This window comes from Condylura cristata, unplaced genomic scaffold (assembly GCF_000260355.1).
Source record: "Condylura cristata isolate star-nosed mole 26May11 unplaced genomic scaffold, ConCri1.0 scaffold00008, whole genome shotgun sequence".
Classification (NCBI taxonomy): domain Eukaryota; kingdom Metazoa; phylum Chordata; class Mammalia; order Eulipotyphla; family Talpidae; genus Condylura; species Condylura cristata.
Window position 1 is genome coordinate 29,594,888 of NW_004567109.1, and position 21,817 is coordinate 29,616,704.

At 59.1% G+C, this 21,817-nt stretch overlaps 1 protein-coding gene across 1 annotated transcript in view; it reads right to left on the reverse strand.

Annotated features, from left to right (window-relative positions):
• Positions 1 to 1,603: 1,603 nt before the first annotated feature.
• Positions 1,604 to 21,817, reverse strand: part of LOC101619749 (zinc finger protein GLIS1) — a 228,526-nt gene continuing 208,312 nt past the window's right edge. Inside the window, exons 5-11 of the mRNA XM_004679026.2 lie at positions 20,228 to 20,389; positions 15,739 to 15,849; positions 12,269 to 12,401; positions 6,687 to 6,843; positions 3,295 to 3,473; positions 2,551 to 2,718; positions 1,604 to 2,038 (exon numbers count right to left, since the gene is read on the reverse strand). Of these exons, the coding sequence (XP_004679083.1) occupies positions 1,881 to 2,038; positions 2,551 to 2,718; positions 3,295 to 3,473; positions 6,687 to 6,843; positions 12,269 to 12,401; positions 15,739 to 15,849; positions 20,228 to 20,389 (1,068 nt within the window). The 3' untranslated portion in view covers positions 1,604 to 1,880. The remainder of the gene's footprint in view (positions 2,039 to 2,550; positions 2,719 to 3,294; positions 3,474 to 6,686; positions 6,844 to 12,268; positions 12,402 to 15,738; positions 15,850 to 20,227; positions 20,390 to 21,817) is intronic.

Below are 21,817 nucleotides of genomic sequence, written 5' to 3' on the forward strand. Positions count from 1 at the left end.
AGGGGGGGCGGGTGGCTGAGGAGGGGACAAGAGGCGCCTGGGTGGGAGTCGGGAGCCTCTGGTCCTCAGCCCAGACACCCAGAGTCTCCTCAGTGGGGGCGTGAGTGGGAGTTCTGTGGGGGCTGGGAGAGGTGGGAGCCAGGTCACCCCAGACTTGGAGGGGTAGGAAAGCAAGTGTGAGGTCCTGGCTTGAATCCTGCCCCTACCACCACTGGCTGTGCCATGTGGGTAAGGCCGCAACTTCACCCTCAGTCTCTGCATCTGCACAGTGGGGACAAGGGCCAGGTTCTAGCGGGACCCCCAGGCCCCCGAGGTTGGAGCGGCCGAGGAGGGCTAGTGAAGGGCCTGCACAGGCTGGGCAGGTGTCAGGCAGAGAAGGGACAGTGCAGAGGCCTGACTGTGCCGAGTGCGGGCGTTGCCCCATGTCAGCCACACCCAAAGTGGGAGGACAATCCAGAGGGTGGAATGCATGGGGAGGGTTGCTCCAGGCGGGACCTCGCGTGGAAAGCACAGCTCCTCCATGGCTCGGGGCCGGAGGGAAGACAGCCCTGGCAGTAGTTCCCACAGGGCGGCCCTGGACACGGTGGGGTGGTGGGTGGCTCTGGGGGTGCAGACAAGAAGAACCTCAAGCTGAAGCACCTGCGGGCCTGGCATAGAGCAGAGCCCGTGGCGGCGAGTGGGGAGCAGCGCCCCCTGCTGACGGGAGGGCACAGGTAGGAGGAAGTGGGGTTCAGTTAACACTTCGTGGGGGAGCCTCTGCTCCTCTGCAGAGAGAGGAGGGCTGACTAGCTCTTTCCACCTCACTCTGCCCATCTAACCGCCCTGGGGCACAAAGAGCCGCCCGGGGGTGAATACTGGTGGCTCCCAGTATCACCCCAATGGGCGGCTGTAGGGCCTCCGTAGTTGTGCTTCAGTTCAGCAGTGATGACACCGGAGTTTCCTCCAGGACATTTTACCAGAGACCCTCAAGGTGACGTGGCGAGATGCAGGAGACCATCTCGGCCTGAAGGAGGGTCTGTTCCCTAGCTGGATGCTAGGGGGGAGACAGCCATGGGAGGAGGAGGCCCCCAGAGCGAGCCTCCTTTCCAGGCCACTTGGGGTGCAGCAGCTCGGGAGGATGCGTCTGCACCCCGCCCTCCTGCAAGGCTCTTGCTTTCTGGAGGCTGTTTGTGCATCACCGAAGGGCAGGCCCTGCCCACCCCACCCCCAGGGCCTCTTCCGTTGCCCAAAACCAGCGTCAGAACTGAAGTGCTCCCGCTCCCCGTCCCCCCAGCCCCTCAACTGAGAAGCCAGTGCAGAGCAGAGGCTGGGGTCAGACGGAGCTGGTTCCGGTTTCAGTTGCCCTCCATGTCCTCCCAGCCCTCTTTGCTCGCCTGCCTGCCTTGGGCGAGGTCCTGGGGCCTGCATGGTGTCTGTAGAGCCCCCACACATAGTAGGGAACAGGGCACCCCATCGCTATGTGGCCTCCAAGCCTCCTTATCACACACCCCTCCAGCGTTCTCCCATCTCAGCCTCACGCGCAGAGCGGAGCCAGGTTCCAAATCTTGCTTCCAGTTTTTAATGTTTTTCTTGTAAAACCAAAAATATAAAACTGGCAGGGGGATGGAAAACAAGTTCTGTACATTTTATATACACGAGGTCTGTGATTTCAAAACCGTGGGGGTGAGGATGGCAGGGAATGGATGACTCGGTCAAGGGAACGTCATGGTCACGGCTCCCGTGGGGCGCCTAGGAGCGCCTGGCCTGGCTTGGACCATCACGCCCTGGCCAGGGCGGCGGCCGCTGCAGCCGTAACACCCCTGTGCGTGGAGGGCGGGAACAGATGGCGGGCAGGCAAGGCAGTGTCTGCAGTGCGGGCGGGTGGGCGGGCAGGGCCTTCTTCAGGTGTCCGTGTAGATGGAGGGGATGTGACTCAGGCAGTGGTCGAAGGCCCCGTTGGGAAAGAAGCTACAGTCTTCGGGGCCACTGGACACGACGTCTTCAGGAGCCTGCGGCGGCAGCGCCGTGGGGCACGGGGCCTCGGCCAAGGCCTCGTAGCCTGTGGGGGAGAGGTGAGGGCCAGATGACCGGGGCTCCCAGGCCCCTCACCCCTGCTGGGGACTTTTCCATAAAGTGGGTGGGGGAGGGGACGGGGAGAAGGCACGCAGGCCTTGCCTCCAAGGGGCCCAGGGTGGCTGGGGAGATCAGCACGCTGACTTGGGGTGATCCTCATTGCTAGTGCAGAATCAGGAGTGGGGAATCACAGCTCTTCTCACGGGGCAGGTCTTCCCACTCCCGGCCCCAAACCACCCTCATACTTTCAGGTTCCCTTGCCCTGCCAGACTCAGAAACCCAGAGGAGGGCTTCTCTCTGGGCATGTGCCAGGTGTTCCTCTAAGTCTTACCTCACTGAGCTGCACGGCCCTGCAAAGTGGGACCGATCACCCCGTTCTGCAGCTGAGGAAACAGACTCAGAGAGGAAGGCTACTTCTGGGGGGTCCTGGGGCCCCTGCCAAGTGGGGGTGGCCCTACTCATGGGGCTGTCCCCATGAGGTGTGCAGGGGGGGCTTACCTGTCGCAGGTAAAGTTGCACTGAGGCTGTGGTAGCCGTTGGGCCTCAGGGGGTTGAAACTGTGGGCGTCCCCGGTCAGCCCATCCCCGGTGCCTGCCGGCTCAGCTGTCCGGTAGCAGTCCCCGTAGGGGAAGCAGTTCTGGATGGAGTGGAAACTGCCCTGGTACCCTGCAGCGGGAGGTGGCAGGAGCCGGGTTAGCAGAAGGGCAAGGAGGGGCTCTGCCTGCTACCTGCTACACTGCCTGGCCTCTCACAGGGCCCGGCCCAGGCCTCAGGGTGTGAAAGGAAAGGAGGCCAGGAGTCTGGGCTCTCCCCCTGCTCTGGTCAGCAGGGCAGGGATGGAGTTGGGACTGGGGTGAACTATGGTTTGCAGCTGATGAGAGTGCCTGAGGGGGGCACTGCCTTCCTCAGAGCTAGCCTGTCACTCAGACCCTCCAAGTGGCCTTTCCCAGCCCCCCCCCCCAATTGCCAGTGCTGTCCCCTCTTCCGGGACAGCCCTTTGATGCCTTGTTGATGGGATGGACTCTTCTTCACCCCTTAGAACAAATTCCCTCCAGGAAGCTTCTGTGATGAGGAGCGCCAGGGGCCGGGTCACAGGTCACCTGTCTCCAGGCTCCTCCCAGCGTGGCCCCCAGTGCTGGCCCTTTTGCTCTGCTCACCGCCTGCCTGCCCCGGCTCAGGGCCGTTTCTCTAGGGGACCCCATCAGCAGGTGGAGGTGGCGAGGGCCCCCCGCTGGAGCTTACCTTGTGGGCTGGGCAGAGGCGGGGGCGGAGGGCTCTGGAAAGGCGGGTAGGGTGACTTGCCGGGGAGCGTGGGGAAGGACTGGCTGCCCCGAGAGTGGCCCTGGGAGGAGGGCGGCAGTGGCGGTGGCCCGAGCCCCTTCAGGGGGCTGACCATGGGCGGGAGGAGGCCGGCTCCCAACCTGGAGAGGACAGACAGAGGGCTCAGGGGTGGGGGCCGAGGCCTAGCCGCCACTGCTTGCTCCCCTCTAGCCGTGGCCAGCTCACCAACTGGCTTGCTCTAAATGACGACAGAACTTTCATTTCAGTTTATACTCAAACTGGAAGTCAACTTCCATATCTGGCAAGCTCTAGAGTCCAAGGGCATCAGTAAAGACAGGTTCCCCTCTGGCGTTGAGGACTGATGGTCTGCACGGAACTGGTTCTACCCATGACAGCGGAGTCCAGAAGTACATCTGAAACCCCGGCAGCTCTTGCTGGCCACATGACTTTGGGTGAGTTGCTTGATGTCTTGGAGCCTTGGTTTCCTTGCAGGGAGCTGTGTCCCCCACTAACACCTGGCAACTCTCTGTCACTGAGTGGGAACGCCAGCGGCCGGCCTCAGCCCCGCGAGCTGTGCCCACAGTCAGGCTCCAGGGAGGCCGATGTGGCCCTGGAACCTACCCCGGCTCATCCCTCACTTCCCGTCGTTCCTCTCCCCTGGGTCAGGGGAACCAGGTCACCCTCTGGGTCACCCGATGTTCAGCACAGGGCTGGGCACAGCAAACGGCTGATAAACACTAACAAATGGTTTCAGAATGGCCCACGCTCCCCAGCCCAGAAGACACCAGCCCTGCAGAATTAAGGAACACCAGATCTGAAGGGGGGAGCACGCATTTTCAAAGTTTGTTTTTCCTGTCTCAAATCTGCCATAAATTCACATTTGCCACCTTCACAGCCAGTGAAATTAAACAGAACACGACTCTCCAAAGCAGACATGCAGGCTGAGGTTATGACGCTCTACCTGAGCTCTTTAAAAGGGAAAAAAGATCATCTGGAGGGCCTCTTCTGAGTCATGCAAATGATTCCTAAATCAAATATTTTTGCTTCAATTGGAACTTATAAAAATTAATATAAAACCTCACTGGCCTGGCACACTGAGGGCTTCATACCTCGCACAGGACTGGGGAAAAAAAACCCACCCTATTCGGTGTCTTCTCTGAGCCAGGGTAAATAAATTTGGTCATGAAGTCAGGCCCTCTTAGCATATTTTTGAGTGAATCAGATAATTCTGTCAAGCTATTTAAACGTCCCAGTAAACCACTGGGGAGCCATGAGTGGCCTTCCCTGTTGACTTTGGCCCGTTGGGGGGGGGGGCGGAGGTAGGTGGGGGGGAGGCTGAAGGCCTTCTCCCCGCCACCCCCCTTCTCAGAGGCTGAAAAAAGGAACCCATTCAAGCCGGGGCTGGCGCTGCTGTCATGCACGAGGGCCTCTCTCCTGCAGCCTGGAGGAGCCAGGGCGCCCCGCTGGTTGGGATGACACAGGCAAGGGGTGCTGGCTGGATGGGGGTCCCGTCCTGCTCTTGTCATCACTCTGCCGCGTGCCGCAGGAACTCTTGACGGGCACTTATGCAGAGGCAGGCAGGTGATGAATGAGGCATGTGGAGCGCACAGGCCTGAGCAGGGAGAGGCCTCTCTGTTTATTTTTCTTTGGTAGGAAATGTGTTTGGGCTGGTTGGTGGGTGAGCAGGTGGCGTGAGCCAGTGGGTGAAGGGGGGCGGGGGACCGGTGTCCGGGGACCTGTCCCAGGTGACACACGCAGTGTCAGGCCTGTGCGGCTGATCCTTACCACCTTCAAGAGGACGGGATTTAACACCCATTTTACAGAGGAGGAAAGCGAGGCTCATTCACACCCCATCAGGATGCCTCTTCATGGCTCTCCACTGCTCACAGCCATCTTCTTCCTCCCCGCCCTGCTCCTGCCCACCCAGCGGCCATCCCTGATGGCCCCCTCTGGCTTTCCCTGAGTCCTGCTCATTCACCATCACTACTGTCTTCCTGTGTTCCTCTGCCACACACTGGCCTTGGTTCAGATTGCCATCCTGCCCCCTCATGCGCTGCTGCCCTGGGAAACCAGCCCCACGCCACAGGCTGGGTATGTTCTCATCCTTGACCTCAACCACATCACTGCTCGGCATCCTGGGGCCAGAGAGCCGTCGTGGGTCTTGTGATCTGGACCAGTGACCTTCTCCCGAGTCTCTCGCTCTCCACGATAGTTCATGATTCCCAGAACACACCACGCTCTCACTCCACCTGCCTCCACTCTTGCTGATCCTTCTCCCCAACTTCTCCACTCCACTGATTCCTATTTAACCTTGAAGGTGGGCTTAGCATCACCTCCAGGAAGCCTGGAAGCTCCCACCACTCCCTTGGGTTTTCCACAGCCCCCTCTGCCTCCTGTCTCAGAGCACTGCCCGGGATGGTCATTCCCTGCAGGCCACCCAACTCCCCCTCCTCAACATGTTCCTGGGATCAGCTGTGGCCCAAGCACTCGACCCAGGACCTGTCCACACCAGGGACTCAGTAACTGGACACTGAGTAAATAGGTGAGTGAATGGTGGGAGGAAATCAGTCAGGAGCTCTGGGTCATGAATCTGGTGATGAAGCCAGGAAGGCCCCAGGCACAGGCAAGCCAAGACCACGGCTACAGCCATGGTGAGGAAGGGAAGGGGAGGAGGAAGTCTCTGGAATCAGGCCTTGGGAGACAAGTTTGATTAAGCTGCTGCTGGTGATAAGTGAAAGTGGCAGCCAGGGCGGCCAGCGGGGCTAAGAGGCCTCCCTCTGCCTGTTTGCAAGGAAACAGATTTCAGCAGCACCAGGGCCCAGCAATTAGCACATTCACCATCCCCAGCCAATTAAGTGGCCACAATGAGAACCACATTTGAGGCCAGGGCTCTCTGCAGAAGCCCTGCATAAGGGCAGGACTGGCAGTCCGGGCAGTGGTCACATCTGCGGTGGCCACAAGTGGGGGCCAGACCCAGGCTGGCATCTCTGGAGTGGGGAACGGGCGGTTTGTTCACCAAATTCAAGGTGTGAGCTGAGGAGGAGTCCCAGAGCGTGTCCCAAGGAGGCCTGGGTGCAGCAGCCGGAAAACAGGGGCCAGTGCGGCATAGCGCCTCCCAGGGCTGTCCTTCGAGGAGCGGAGCGTGCAGAAAATGAGGTGTCGAGGAGCCAGGTCCAGCACCACCCACCTGGTAGGGCTACTCGGAGGCGTCAGTGAGACTGTGCACAGGACTGTTTGGTGCAGAAAGCAGTCAACTTGATGTTTTCATTACCAGCAACGATTTAGCGTGCAAACGCCCTCCTCCCATGCAGGTGCTCACTGCTCCCAGAGCACCACCGGCTTGCTGTACATACCCATCCCTGGTGCTGTCTGCCGCAGGCAGAGGCGACAGATGGTGGTGGGAACTGGTGGTGGCATCCAGCGGGTGGTGCCGGGATGGCATGTCGTGCGTGGGGGGCACCATGCCCGAGGCAAGCCCATTGTGGGGGGTGATGCAGCCAGGATACACACCTGTGGGGAAGCAAACAGGCATCACTGGGCTTCCATCACTCCCTAGACACTGCCGTGGGCGGCTCAGGAGCTGTGGGCCTGCTTAGGGAGAGAAAGGCAAGAAGGGAAACCAAGGTCCTGAAGGTCAGGGGCCCAGTGAGGGCGTGGGGGGCCCACTCTGCTCTCGCCTGGTCTGAAGGGCTGTGTGCAGGGCCGCGGCCCAGCCTGGCAGCAGAGTGGGCTGACAAGGGACTGTGAGAGGCATGGGCTTGACGGCAGTGACGGCGGTCGGGTGTGTGAGTGTGTGTGAAGGACGGGGGTTATGGAGCAGGTTCCCTTTTATCTCTGGAAAAGAAGAGGGTTTGCTCTGGTGGACACAGAGCAGATCAGGGTCCCAGGACGCAGAGAGGCTTGACATAGGCAGTGGCTTAAGACTTGGCCATACTTCCTAATGGGCAAGAGTTATTGTCGGGTACAGGTAGACTTTGGAGAAAGTAAACTGCCCACTTCCCGAGATGTGCAAGCAAAGGCCGATGTCTGCTGTGAGGGGGCCCCCGAGAGAGGCTGGCCACGCTGGCTGGGGAGGGCTGGGTCGGAACCCTCTGAGAGGGCTGCCGCGGAGGGCTGTACAGTCTGTATGCTGCACCAGGGTCCCAGGTGAGGAGAGACGTCAGCTGTGCTCTAGCCCCACTGTCTAAACCTAGACGATGCCAGCAGGGTCGTGGGGCCCTTTACTCCCTGGGGTCTTACTACCCTTGCTGGGAAGTCAGTGGGTGAATGAATCAAATGGGGCAGTAGGCCACAGCCAGCTGTTGCCCTAGGGCCAAACTGAGAATAATTACTGAGGTCAGTGCTTCCTAAATGCCTTCACCAAGGAACCCCACTTAGAGGGGAAGATAACGCAGTTGAGGGGTGCACAGCAAGGGTGTGAGTTTAACATTCCTTTTTGCATCTAAAAAAATTGGGGGTCAATTTCACATCCCTCCTCAATCTACCTATGCTTATTTCCTCTGAAGCCATTCCATTAAGTTGATGACTTGTGGGGACACTGAGACCAGGGGCCCATCCCCAGAGCTGCACTGAGAAAGTATCCACCAGGATGGATCAGAGTCCAGCAGCAGGTACGTTCTGAATGTGTTTCTGGTCCTCCTGGGCCCAGATCCAATGCCCTTGGCTACCTCATGAGCCGCCCGAGAACACAAGATACTTTCTCATGGGTGAAGTAAAGGAGGACATTTTGCCTTCTCAGGTGGCTGGGGTTCTAAGGCTAGACCATTAGATTGGCCCCTCTGGCCCAGTCTAAATTCAAGGAGCTGAGGGAGGCTGACAGCAGGAAGTGCAGGGCCCATGTCTCAGGCAGCATGGCAGTAAGCCAGCGAACCCACAGAGGTCAGCAACAGGGAGCAGTGGGGATTGTGGTAGAGTGGAGAGTGTGCCCGGTAAAGAGTGGTAAAGGCCTGTACTTTGAAACCATTTAAAACAAAAAATGGCTTATGATACCAAAGACTTTACAACTCTGGCCCGGAGTTAGAACCTCAGACATTACGCAAAATCTTACTTTTACAACAGCTGTGTATTATTACAAGTTACTGCTTCTTTATTCTGTTTATGGCTGTAGAACACAATGGTCTATCAGCAGGTGATATGCTTGACAGGGTGTTGTTAAGAGGTTGGGCAGAGAGAAGGTTAATAGATTTAAAAATGAGCATATCAGTCCAGTGGAACTTGGCCAGAAATCATGAAAATAATTTAAAAATATGCAATGTATCAGAAGCCGAGTATTATGCTTTTAAATAATTCAAGGATCCACAAAGCTCACTAGGTCAAATTTTGATTTTTCTGAATTTCACTTTGTCGAATTTTGATTTCTAGAAGACCCTCCTTAACAAGTTACTATTAAAAGTATACTACTAAACTAATACGGTATGTATATTAGTATATATATATATATATATATATATATACACACACACACATATATATCAGTAAACAATATAGAACATACATAGTATACTAATATACTATTAAGAATGTACTACTACTACTGCTAAGAATATTTAAACCTCTCTCCACATTGTCTAGTTTTACCCTCTTGACAACTGTCAGTAGAGGAGATGATTCCATGTTATTTATTTATTTATTTTAAAGATTTATTTATTTATACAGAACTGGGGTACAGGCCAGAGGTGCAGGGGTGGTGAGAGGCTTCACCAGAGACACAGTGGGAGCAGAACAGGCAGATCGACAAAGTACACTGCTGAGGGGAACAGCAGGCGGGTCAGGAGAGGTCTGCCACACCATGTGGTCACCTCCGGGACAGGTAGGGATCGAACTCATGCGGAAGTGGCTTAGGCCTCTCAGTGCTGTGCTTTAACCCGCTGAGCCACCAGGGAGGGCCCTGATCCCATTTTAATACAAAGGAGCTGGAGTCTTCAGAAATTCAATGATGTGTCCCAAGCCACACAGTGGGCCATAGCAGGGCTGTCTCCCAAGTGATACCAAGAGACAGTCCCTTTGAAGCCGGCCCAGGAAGTGGCCCAGGGCTCCACCTCCGGCTCTGGCCTCATCCAGGCTTCCCTGCGGGCTGTACCACCCACAGTTCTGAACCGGACCCCCAGGACCCTCTGCCTCTGGGCCTCAGTCCTTAACCTCCCCTGTCTTGGGGCTCCCCGCTCCCATAGGCATCACCACCCACCCGTCTGCTACCACCCTCAATGTGGTGAGGAGGGCACAGAGGGGATTTCTGTGAATAGAGCCTGGCTTGGTGCTGCTCACAGTTTGTTTGCTCACCACTCTCTCCAGAACCCCCTTACCTGCCATCTTGAACCAATTTGGGAACCTGACAGCTATGCAGGCCTAGATCCTGATAAATCCTGCTGCCTCTCCCTCAGCTATGCTGGCCTCGTGCCTCTCACGTCCTCACTGCCCATCATGTCACGTGGGTCTGTGTGCTGCCCTATAGGAGGCCTGCCAGGTACACTCCCGAGGGTTTCTAGGGAGAGAGCTGGACCTTACTGATGAGAGACAAGCTCCAGGGAGCTAGCTGTAGTCAGACAATGAAACTGGCCCTCACCACCCCTCTCTAGCCCCCAGCCCTCTGCTCAGGACTGGTCTGTCCTAGAGCCCCGTGATGCCACCTGCCACTTCCCCGGCTCTGGCCCCGCGATCTCCTGAGGATGAGCCAACACGGGCGACTTGGTGTGTCACCTGGGCATGCTGAACACCTGACAGACAGTGAGCATGAAGGAATCACTGCATTGGGAAGTGCTGCAGAAGTGGGGGGCGCCAGCAGACCTCTCCCCAAACACACCAGTTCGGGCTATAAATCAGGGTCATCAATCATCAGCTGTGAGCGCTTAACCTCTGGCCCTAACATCTGGTCCCCCCTGTGCCTCTGGCATCTGCTGGTGCAGCTTGCAGAAGAACCTGGTGGCTGAAGCCGGAGCCAGAGCTGGGGCAGCGGGTCACTAGGGCTGGATCCAGGACCCCTGGGTTTGCCTGGCTGGTCATCCGCTCCTTGGGGTGCTAAGAGGAGCTTAGGACAGGGACCAGCACAGGAGCTGGCACACAGTAGGTGCTCGGGTGGCACCCCGTAACGTTCGCAGTGGTAATGCAGCAGCCGGCAATCAGATGACCTGCCTGTGACATTCGCTGACTGTGGAACCTCAGGCAAATAGCTACTTAACCTCCCGAGGCCATAGTTTCTTCATCTGGAGAAGAAAGAGTATAAATACATGGGCTTCATGAGGTTGATGCTCAACACATAATGTATGAACTCTGGATCGGTTCCTGGCATCTGCTAACTGTCGGCTGCTGCGTTATTAGATGGGTGAGTGGGTAGCTCTTCTTCTCACTCTCCACAAGCAACAGTAATAATGACACCATTATTGGTCGCCGAGTTTGAATAAGGATCACTGGTTCTCAGTGTGCTTCTGAGGCTGAAGGCAGGGAGGACACCCTGCAATCAGTGGCACAGGCCAGGCCTGGACAGGTGAAACTACCTGCTGCCCCCACCGACAGGTGATATTACCTGATATCCCCTTGTCCCCAAACCCAGTTTGTGATGTTGCCTCAATGGAGTCTCTTTCTCAGCTGTAGTGGGGGGGGGGGGGTCCTCACCCCACCCTCAGGGTGATGGGAATGAGATGATGACTGAGACATGACCGGCCCAAGCGGGTGTTCCAGATGGTGACTGCTGTTCCTGGTCCCCCTCTCTGGGACAAGCACTGTGCTGGCATCTGGGGACACAGGCTGCTGACCTGCACCAGCGCTGGTGACTTCTCAATGGCCTCGGGTAAGTCCTGCCCAGTCCAAGCCCCCCCCCAAGGAGAAAAAAGGGGTCTTGGGGCCTGCGTCCCAGGGTTACGGGGGCCAGTCAGCCACAGCCCCATCCTACACAGAGCCCTTCCCTACACATAGCTCCATGGGGAGCTGTCCCATGGGGTGCAACCTTCACCACTGCCTGGGTCACCCCACACCCCCGTCTGTGGCAGCAGAACCTCCCAGCTGGAGGGAGAGGGTGTGGTTCCTCCTCCACCACCCACCCTGAAGGGGTCCCCTATCCTCGTGGCGCTGAGTACAGAGCCTCCACAGAGCTGTGAAGGTGGACCCAGAGACAGGGTCGACCCGCCGCTTCCTTGAGGCTGTTTGTCAGTGCTCTGACATATTCCTGTTGCTACTTCAACAAGGAGGAGAAAGAAGAGAAAATAAAAATGTTAAAAATGGTTGCAGTCACTCCGGAAACCCTAGAGAACGGAAGAGCTTTCTGCTCTGATGCTGCAGGAGGTTTCTTTGGGGAGAGTGGAGGGGTGGGTACTGCCAGTTGGACCCGAAGGTCACACTGCCCTCCCTTATCTCCCGAGGGCCCCTGCTGGGGTGCAGACCTGCACCCGCTGAGGGGCAGTCCTGCCTGCGCTGGACCTGGGGCTCTGAGCGTCCAGCTGGTGGGCCTGTGAAGTCCACATGGCAGGAGGGGGTCTCATCCCTGGAATTTAGTGTTGAGCTAGAAGTGATTACAGCCAAGTTGCCCACCCCACCAGAGGCAGGATTAGTAGTGAGTTTTGAGTGGAGGTGTGACCCCACCCAGGGCAGCTTCTGCAGGAAGGGCAGGAGCTGCCTTAATGAAGTGGGGGCGGTGGGGCGGGGGGAGACCCCAGGTGTCACAGTGGCTCTGAGGCAAGAGAGAGCTTGGGGTGCTCTGGGGGCTGTGTCCAATGTGCTAAGCTGGGGCAGGAGGCCACCTTGAGGCCCCAGAGGTAAGGCTGCGGGGCGTCTGGGTTTCATCCATGGGCAGTGGGGAGCCACCGACTCCCCAGCGGATGGAAGGTGGGGAGCCAGGGCAGAGAGGCAATGAACTGCAGAGGAGTGGGCGCCCTTCACGGGTCATGGCCCCTCATGGCAGTGCCGTCTCCCTGCCAGGGGAGGGTCCTGCCTCCCACATCCATACCTGGGAGTAGCTCCTGGCCCAGGGCGCGGCCACCCTTCCCGTCGCCAGCAGCCAGCTGTGTGGACGCATGGAGCTGCTGCAGGGCCAGACACTCGGTCAGGATGTCCGCCTCAGTGTCAGGGCCCGTGTGCAGCTGGGGAGTAAGCAGAGGGAGAGGGTGTCAGTGTCCCACCACCGGCCACCAGCAGCCCTCACATCAGGGTGGGAAGACAGTGGCGTAGACCCCACCCGCCTGAGCCAGCATCCTCAGCTCCAGAAGGGAGCTATGTGTGCACATCGTGGTGGTGGTAGTTCAGCCCTGAGAAGCAGAGGCCAGGAGAGACTGACCGTGTCAGGATTTTAACAGGGAGCGTGTCTGTCTGAGTGAAATCGAGAGACAGCTGGCAGGCTGGAGACGCTGGGAGAGCCACTGGTGTCACAGGCTCGCCGTGGGAGGGAGGTCACTGGAAGTTTCCTAGGCTGGGGGTTTAGGGAGCTGGGAGTCCTCAGAAAGCCAAAGTCTCCTGCAGGTTTTGGGGCATTCCTGCCTGTCTCCCGGGAAGGGGGTCTGCTGCAGCATCTGGCTGGGCCTGACACATTCATCATCACAGGGAGCGTCTGAGGGAAGCCGGGAAGACGTGGAACAGGGTACAGCCGCCCCCACCGGGTAGCTGAGGGCTAAAGGCACGAGTCTCCCCTTTCTGTGGCTGCGACAGAGGCAAGCTGGCGGTGGGGTGAACACTGCGGGTGGATATAGGGAAAGTAACCTGGATTCAAGTCCCACTTTGCCTTTTTTATTCCCTGTGTGATGCTGGAAAAATGACTTCACCTCTCCGACCTCCCATCCCCACATGTAATAAGCAATGATGGTCACCCTCACGCCCCGCTGCGCTGGGGATGAGACGCTGGGGACGCGTGCACTGCGTGAATGCGCTGTGGCCAGGGCTGGTGGGCTCCAGCCCGCTCTGTGCCAGCGGTCACCCGGCAGTGTGGTCAATAGCGGACTTGAGGTCGCCGGCTAAGAGCAAGCCCCTGGGCTGGGACAGCACAGTGGCCCAACCAAATCCACATCACTCTGAAAGGCGGGCGAGCACAACGCCTCAGAAGGCTGTGCCTCTCTAGAGGGGCCAGAGAAGGGTTGGGCGGGACATCAGGACATCAGGACACAGGGGGAGCATGCCCCTGGAGGAGAAGGACCCCGCCTTGCCAGGAAACCCCGAAGCTTGATGAGCAGAGCCCTGAACGCTGACTTGTCTACTCATTTTCCCCGGCCACAGCAGGCCCCGAGCAGGGACTTAGCCGGGGCCATGTCCCTCGGCAGCTGAGGGGCAGCCCCACTGGGTTCTTCTGCCCCCACCCAAGGCCAACCGGTCAGCACCCAGGCGTGGGGAAGGCCTGCCCAGGCTCCCAGTGGGCGCTCAGCAACCTGACCCGGCAGCTGTTTTCCATGTAAATTAAGTTTCTGGCAATGGAGGGCCGAGGCATGTTCTCGCAGACCACAATGTCGATGGGATTAGGAGCAGCAGGAGAGGAGAATTAAGGAAGAAAAGCATTTCTAATTCTCTCTGAAACACAGCGAGGCTGCCAAGGAGTTGTCATAATACAAGGGTCGCTTTACCCAGAAAGATACATCATCTCCGATGGCTCTTAACGAATGCTTATTGTTGGGAAGTTTGCAGATCTGCCGTCAGGGTCCCTGGGGCTCAGCCTGAGCCAAGCACGGGGCCTGGGAAAACCAGGGCAGGATTCTGGTCCTCCGGCACCAGTCGGCTCAGGACAGCAGGCGGTGGGCGTGGAGCCTGGGCCCTCCCCTCAGGCCCCTCAGCCTGGGAGCAGTGGCGAGAGACTGCTCAGAGGAGAGACGGTCTGAGAGGCCCCCCCCCCCCCAGTTCTGTCACTTCCCAGCCGCATGACCCTGGGCATGTCTGTTGAGTCTCTGAGCCTCAGTTTCCACATCTGAAATGGGGGTGAAATAGTGGCACTTCCTAGGGTGATAGCGAGGACTAAGTGAGATAGTGTGCAAAGCACCAGGCCTCCCTTCGCGGGGTGAATGTGGGGAGTTCATGGAGCATCTTTGCCGACTCCCTTCTCTGCTCTGTTCCTTCCAGTGTCTCCCCCTAGATGCCAGCGAAGACTGAAGTCTGGAGCCCGGGGTCCCCTCCCACGCCCTTCCCACCAAGGCCTGCTGTGCCAGCATCCCAGTTTCTGTAAGCCCTGTCCTATGAGATGAAAGCAGTCAGTTTTTTCCAGGCTCTAGGCCTTTCTCTGCTGCTGCAACACTGAATCTACAGATGTTTCATAAATCCTGCTGGATGAATTAATGGCCCCCCACCCCCACCCCCCACCCCAGCCATGCCTGCATCCCCCGATGGGCCCCATACCCGCTCTGGCACATAAGCAGCATCTCCGTGGCCTCAGCGGGTCTCTGGAGATGTGGCTTAAACCGAGTCTGCAGAGCTCGTGGTTCTTAGCTCCTGGCCTGGTGCAGTGACACCCGTCACCCCACCCACCGACCTGGGGACCCTGCCGCTCCTCCTGCCCAGCTTAGTGCCTGCGAGTCCTGTCCTTTCTTTCCTGTCCCACTCTGGTTCACCCCGCCACCCCCAAGGCAGTGGCCCGCCTGCCTCGGACTTCTCTCCAACCACCCAGTCCCATGCCCCACTGGGCCCAGCGCCGTCTTTCAGGGTGATACCCCCTTATCTGCGGAAGACCCCACAGTGGCACCCGCTGTTCTCAAAGCTCCAATGCCTCAACAGGGCTTCTGGCTACAGCACCCCGGCTCCCCAACACACACACACACACTCCACCTCTCTGCTCAGCCTCGGACAGCTGGTCCTCAAACACAGCCACACTGGAGCCCACTCTCCTACTGTGCCCACCTGCCCAGGGCCTGTTCCTGCCCGAGATTTAGTGAAAGCATCCCCCGACTCTTATTCTGAGGGTTTAATTTGGGCCGAATAGTGCTGCAACCCTTTAACACATACTAGCTCATCTAACCCTCACATCAGCCTTGTGCAGTGAGTCCTCTGTTGCCCCGGCTGGCAGTGAGGACCACGAAGCACAAGAAACTCCAAGAAACTCCCCGAGGCCGGAGGTCAGCGGTGGGGACCCCGGGCACCCCCCGCCACTGGGCCTGGCGCCCTGTGCTGTTCCTTCCACAGGCCCTCTGCTCCTACCCTAACAGGAAAGGGCCCTTTTCTGTGCCCTGGACAGTTGCTGCGAACCTCTGAGTTGTTGGCCTGAGTGTGTATCTTCACGCTGTGCCCACTGAGGGCGGGCAGTACGGCTTCCCGTTTTGCATCCTTGATGCCAGGCAGCTGGGGGCCGGTCCATGGGTGGATGACCATCCTGCTGCCTGGTGTGAACAAGTGCCCAAGGCCCGTGTGGGAGCAGAAGGCGGTGGGCCGGCGAGCGGTGTATGCACTGGGGGAGTGACGGGTGGCGGGAAGGGGGTGTCTGCAGAGGTGGGCTGGCACGGAGGGCTGTCCTACCTTCTTCCGCACCTGCTGCTCCTTGGCGGAGTGAGCCTTCACGTGCTTGCGGAGGGAGCTGGGGTCCGTGTAGCGCTTGGAGCAGCCAGGGATCTGACAGGCGTAGGGCTTCTGTAACACCAGAGGGCAAGCAGGGTGAGAGAGGCGCCACCTGCTGCCCTGCCAAGGCCATGGTGATGGGGACAGGGGCAGGCTGCGGGCTCACGACGGTCCCTCCCTCCATGTCCTGGCCTGCCCGGGTGACCGAGGGGGCGTGTCTGTCTCCACTCTGCCCACAGGGCCCTCGGGTAAGTCACGCCCCCCTCTCTGAGTCTCACTTTGCTCCTCTGCAAATGGGCTCTTCCAGCTGGCACGCCCTAGGGAAAGTGCACCCCTGTAGCCTGAGGACAGTGAGTGAGCGAGGAGTAAAGTGAGGTGTGGGTACAGGGGAAGAGAAGGGGGAGAGCCTGGGGCAAAGGGGAGCAAACCCGGAGCCAAGCTGTGGCCCCAGGTTGGGAGCGACAAACCACCACTCCTGTGGGTCCCGAGTCCCCAGGTGCGACAGACCCAGGCCTTCCCGCTCGTGACCATGGACACCCAGGGGGCGTGCTGGGGGTCTTCCCTGTCCCTTCCCTGGGGGGCACCCTGCTCACGGCAAACCCACATCTACTGCCTCCCCTGCGTCCTGCCTGGCCAGGCCCCAGCTTTCGGCGTCCCTCATACCACCAGACGGCCTTTCTCACGGGTCGAGCCTTGCGCTCACCTAAAATCCCTGCATGGCTCCCTGGTGCCGTGGGTACAATCCATCTCGGAGGGCTTTTGTAACCTGGGCCTTGCAGAGTGCACACCTGAGCTTCTGCCCCTGCCACACCACCCCTCCTGAAATCTTCCTTCCAGTCTCAGGTCCTGAGCCTTCCACTGCCCACATGGTCCCCGGGCTTGCTCAGTGCCCTCTCTGCCTTCTCAGGAGGGACCCATCTGATTCACCCAGGCCCCGGGGACTGACGGGAGGCGGGTGACTGTAGCGCTCGCTGAACTCTGACCCCTCCCAGAGGGGCTCCCCCAGAACCCCACATGGGGACGCCAGCTGCTACGCAGGTTCCCGTCTGAATAGACCTAGTGGTTCTGCGTTCTCTAGGTCCTCCAGTCCCCAGGAACTGCAGGAGCAGGGGGGCGTTTGGAGGACACGTCACCTCTTAGGGCCTGCTGTGTCACACATGCCCACGGGACTGTCTCCCAGGCCTCAGGGTGACTCTGCCCCTGGTGGACGGAGGAGAGGCTGGTCCGACCTCACACCCAGGGGCCTCGTGGGGGGCGAAGTGGAAAGATGACCATACCTTGGTGCTGCCTCGGAGGGTTGCCAGGTTAAAGAAACGGAGGAGAGCAAAAAGAGAGAGACAGAGCGGTGAGACGCTGGCTTTGCTGGAAGGAAAGTGTGTATGGGGGCAAGGGGAGGCATGTCACAGAGCTCCCCAGCAGCCACACAGGGTTCCAGCAGCATGCACAGTCCTCGCATCTGGGTGCCCGTCCCTTGCACGCGCCACACTCTCTCGGTCCTCCCCCACCGCCTCCATGGCCCTGCTCACCCTACGCCATGTCCTGCCTCTTGGGAATGCTGATACAAATCCACACACTTTTGTCAGAAAAGCAAGCAAACAGAGCTCCGTGAGTGCAGGCACACTCGCCTGGAAAGAGGGAGGCGAACCCCATCTCTGTGTTTGTTTTTCCAGGGCCTGACGTGTGCAGAACATTCCTCCAGCCCGGCCCCCCGTGAGCCCTCAGGAAACCCTGTGGCTGTCCCAAACGGCAGCCAGGACCCGGCCTGGAGTCACTGCACAGGCTCCAGCCTTGTTAATAACGACGACGAGCTCTGTGGTGCCGGGAGCACGGGCGAGGCTCACCGGGGCTCCAGACAAGCGCTCGGTCGCTGAGTGCTCCCTACCTCCACCCTGTGTGCTCCCTGTGTGCAGCACTGCGCTGAGCAACTGCCACCCCACATGTTCTTTCAGTCCCACACCCCCACCCGCAAGAAGCACCCCACTTGGTAGGTGGGAACCAAGACCTTGCATCAGAGTGCCTGGGACACCCTGCTGGGTGCTTTCTCCATCTGCAGTCCTGCACGACTCCCTGGGGTAGACAGAGGAAGATGATCACCCTCCGCCTTGCCCTGGGGAACACTGAGGCCAAAGCAGGCCCAGGACTCGGACCCCATGTGGAGTCCCTGGGATGCGGCGGCATTGGTCAGCGCGGCCCTCGGGTCAGGGGCCAGGAAGAGGGGCTCATTCGCTGGGCAGAACACCTATCAGACCTGCCCCCCTATCACCTCACTATACCCCACCCCCCTTCTCTATTGAGGTAGGTGTTAAAAGAAACTGGGGCCCAGAGAGGCAAGGTCACTTTCCTCAGACCTCTGGGACCAGCTGGAAGGCCAGCTGGAACCTAGGTCTGGTCTCTCAGGTCACTCAGCCATGCTTCTTGCTCAGGGAGAGGGATAGGAGGTCCCACATTTGCTGGAGCCCGAGGGCAGCTGGGGACAGATCCTGCCGGGACCCCCTGGAAAGCAGGGCCCAGCCTGGGTAGGGCCTGGCGGCTGGGCCTCGGAGCCGCGGGTGCTGGGACGGCAGCGGAGCTGCGCGGAGCTGCCCGTGGTGTTTACACGGGGGAGGGCGCAGCACCCCCAGGCTGCCAGGGGACCTTCTGGGCCGATGACCGCCCGCGATAACCCTGCAGGCTCATTCTGCGCCTGACCTGACCTAGCCCTCGGAGCGCTGTTCACACACTGAGTGAGGCCAGAGGCCTGTTGCTTTGGGGCTGGGTCCAGGAAATGCATTCGGGAGGCGGGAGGGGATAAGTCAGGGTAGGTGACCCCGAGAGCCCAGGGGTGGTGGTGCAGAGAAGCCTGGTGCCGTCTCTGGAAGACGCAAGGGGGCGTTCTGGGGCAAAAACCTGCCTCTCAGGCCTGGGCCTGGCGCCAAGGGCCCTAAGGGCCGGGCATGTGAGAAAGTAGGGAAGGCAGGGGTTTGTTGGCATGCTCGCTAACTTCATGCCCTCAGTGCAGCTGTGACGATGAAGCCTGAGAGGGGAGGGAGGAGTGGGGTGGCGTTTGCCCCCGTGACCCCTCTGCTCAGCACTACCTCCCCAAGGGAGCAGGCACGCCCGATTTTCTAGAATGAGGTGCTGGATCTAGAGTCAGGCAGACCAGCACTTGCCTCCCTGCTCTAACCAACTGTGGGAGCTGCAAGGACTTAATCTCTTTGGATCGCCATTTCTTTGCAAAGTGGGGGTGACAACTCCTATCTCGTGGATGGTGACCAGGATTAAACTGGGGAAGGATCTGTGTAACATGTGGGGCAGATAGATGAAAAATTCCACCCAGGGCCTGGTCTGGACCTGAAACGTGAATTCCCTGTTATTTTCTGTCATGCCCCCCACTTTGGGGGTCTTGGTTTTCCCAGCTATAAAACAAACAACTTGACCAGAAGGCCTTCAGCTCTGAGTCTATTGTCTGGTGGCCTCCGACTTAACTGGGGTGGGTCAGTCATCTCTTGGGCCGCTGGTCCTCATCTGAGAATCTGTGGTATGGACTGGACTAGACACTCAGGTCTCCTAGCTGCCCACTAGGAGAGTTTCCCAAACATGTGCAGGAAAAGCAGAGATGCAGGCCAGGGGCCCAGACATGTGTCTTGCAGAACAAGGGGACTGGGGACCCCTAGGCCATGTCCCCATCCCCCCAGCCTCACATGGGGCCAGTGGGACAGGCGTGAGGCCTTCAGTTGCGAGGGAACCAACTTTCTCAGAGCAGGGAAACTGTCTAACAGGTCAGTGACGCTCAGCTTGGCAGGGTCAGTGTGAGAACATGAGATGGTATTTTAGGACAAGTGCTTTTAAACACAAGCTCTTATGCACAAGAGAAAACGCTTGGGCTGATTCTGAGATAGAGATGCAGGTCATCACACTCTCAGGCACAGGCAGGGGGTGAGGGGTGGGACACACAGGCAGGGGGTGGGGAGGCAGATCACGGCCCCTCAGCTCCAGCCTGTCTCCAAGCAGGGGTGCTGTGGGGGGAGCAGGGAGTGCTCTGCTCTGGGGGTGGTAGCCCAGTCCAGGGGGTGCTGGATGGTGAGCCTGTCCTCTGGGGGGCATGTGAGGATGTCGGTGCCCATGGGCCAGGGCAGTGGTTCCCAACAGGGGCAGGGTCTACTCCTCCCAGAACATGGAGCAACATCCAGAGATATTTTTGGTCACAAGTGGGAGATGGGAAATTACCTCCCGTCTCTCCAGTGGCTAAAGGTTAGGGATACCATGAAATCTGTAATGACAGGACTTTCTTCTCCCCGCTAACAATAATCCTGCCCTAAACGTCAACAGGGCTCAAGGATGAGGCAGGGTTTCTGCATGCTGCGCACCAGCCCCCAGGCCCCACACGAGACCACGGGGAGGGGGGGAGCGGAGGGGGGGCAGCCAGAGCACCCCACCCCCACCCCGCTGGGCCTCTGCCTGCCGAGCCTACCGTGTCAAGGTGGGTGCGCTGGTGCTTGGCGCGGTCACTGGAGTTGCTGAAGGCCTTCGAACAGCCTGGGTGCTGGCACAGGTACGGCTTCTCGCCCGTGTGGCTCCGCAGGTGGATCTTGAGGTTCTCCAGCCGTGAGAAGGCCTTGCTGCAGCCTTCAAACTGCAGGAGAGGCTGGTGAGGGGCGCCCTGGCGTCCTGGGCCACCGACCGCCGAGCCTGGAAATGGCCCCAGCAGCCCCGGGCCCTCCACACCCGCCCTGCTAAGATCTCCCGGCACCCTGGTTTCATTCCCCATGAAGTGCACAAACAGGGCCAGACTCTTATCCCAGAAGCCCTGGTGGGTTCTGGAATCAAATGCAGCCCGGCCTTAGCATGGCCACTGGACTGAAGAGAATGCTGTTTCCATTTCTGGCGCTGATGCATTTGGAAATGACACGCTGCCGTGACAGCAGTCACATGTGGACAGCCCTGGATTAGGGACTGCGACCTGGATCCGAGTCGGGCTGTCCCAGTGAGTCTTTGGCAGTGCCTTGACCTCCCTGGGTCTTACGTCCTTGCCTATAAACTTGACATTGTGAGTCCTCCACTCGGGGGTGACAGGAAGCCTCCCAGGTAGGGCTCTGTCCATCTGGAGCTCAGCAGCGATGCTGACCGCTGTCACAGCAGCCACAGCTTTCCTTCACTCAGTCTCTCCCTGGGCCATTTAGCTAGCCAGTGCCAGCCCTGCCCGGCAGTGGGCACAGATCAGGGGTGGGGTGGGGGGACAGAGAGCAACAGAGACAGCACCCTCCCCGTGCCTGCCCCACCCCAGCTCCAACCTCTCTCTGGAATCCTCTAACTCCTAGCCTTTCCTCCCTGGTCCCCACACAGCTCCCCAGAAGGACGAGAGGCAGAAATGTCCCTGTCACTCACACTTACAGCCCTGCCTTCTGCAGCCCTGTGCCCTTCAGACCTCCCCACCCCTCCGACTCCCAGCTCCTGTCCAGCAACAGCCGCAGGGTCCTGCTGGGCAACTTCAAGACTTGTGCATGCAAGTCCATTCTCTTGTCACTGCCCATCCAACCCCCTGGGCCTTCGAGTCCAGCTTGAATGCTGCCCAGTGAGGCAGACGACCCTGAGCTCTAGTGTGACTGGCTGCTCTCTCCTGCTCCCAGAGGAGAGGCCAGCGGGAACCACCACTGAGCCACAGAGCTGCTCTGTCCATCAGGTGTGGGGCCAGGTACTAGCCACACAACCAGCCGTGACATAGCAAAGGCCACAGGCCGCATGTGACGCCTTAGCCAGGTGGTGCTGCCCACTGCCTTCCCAGGTGGGCAGGGGAGGAGGAGACCAGACAGGAGTCTCAGACCCAGGAGTGGGGACAAGGATGCACAGATGACAGCAGGTCCGCGTGTGCCCCTGCGAGGTCCAGTGTGCTCCCTGCGGCCCCGCCAGGGCCCGGCCACTGTGAGTTGTGCTCTGCTGGGGCTGGTCCAGACACAGCTGGGCTTTAGAGGCTGTCCCACTCCGTTTCCAGATGTTGTGCCTTTTCCACGCATCAAAACCAGAAGGAAATCCTTTGGGGGGGCAGGAAAAAGTCCACAACCGC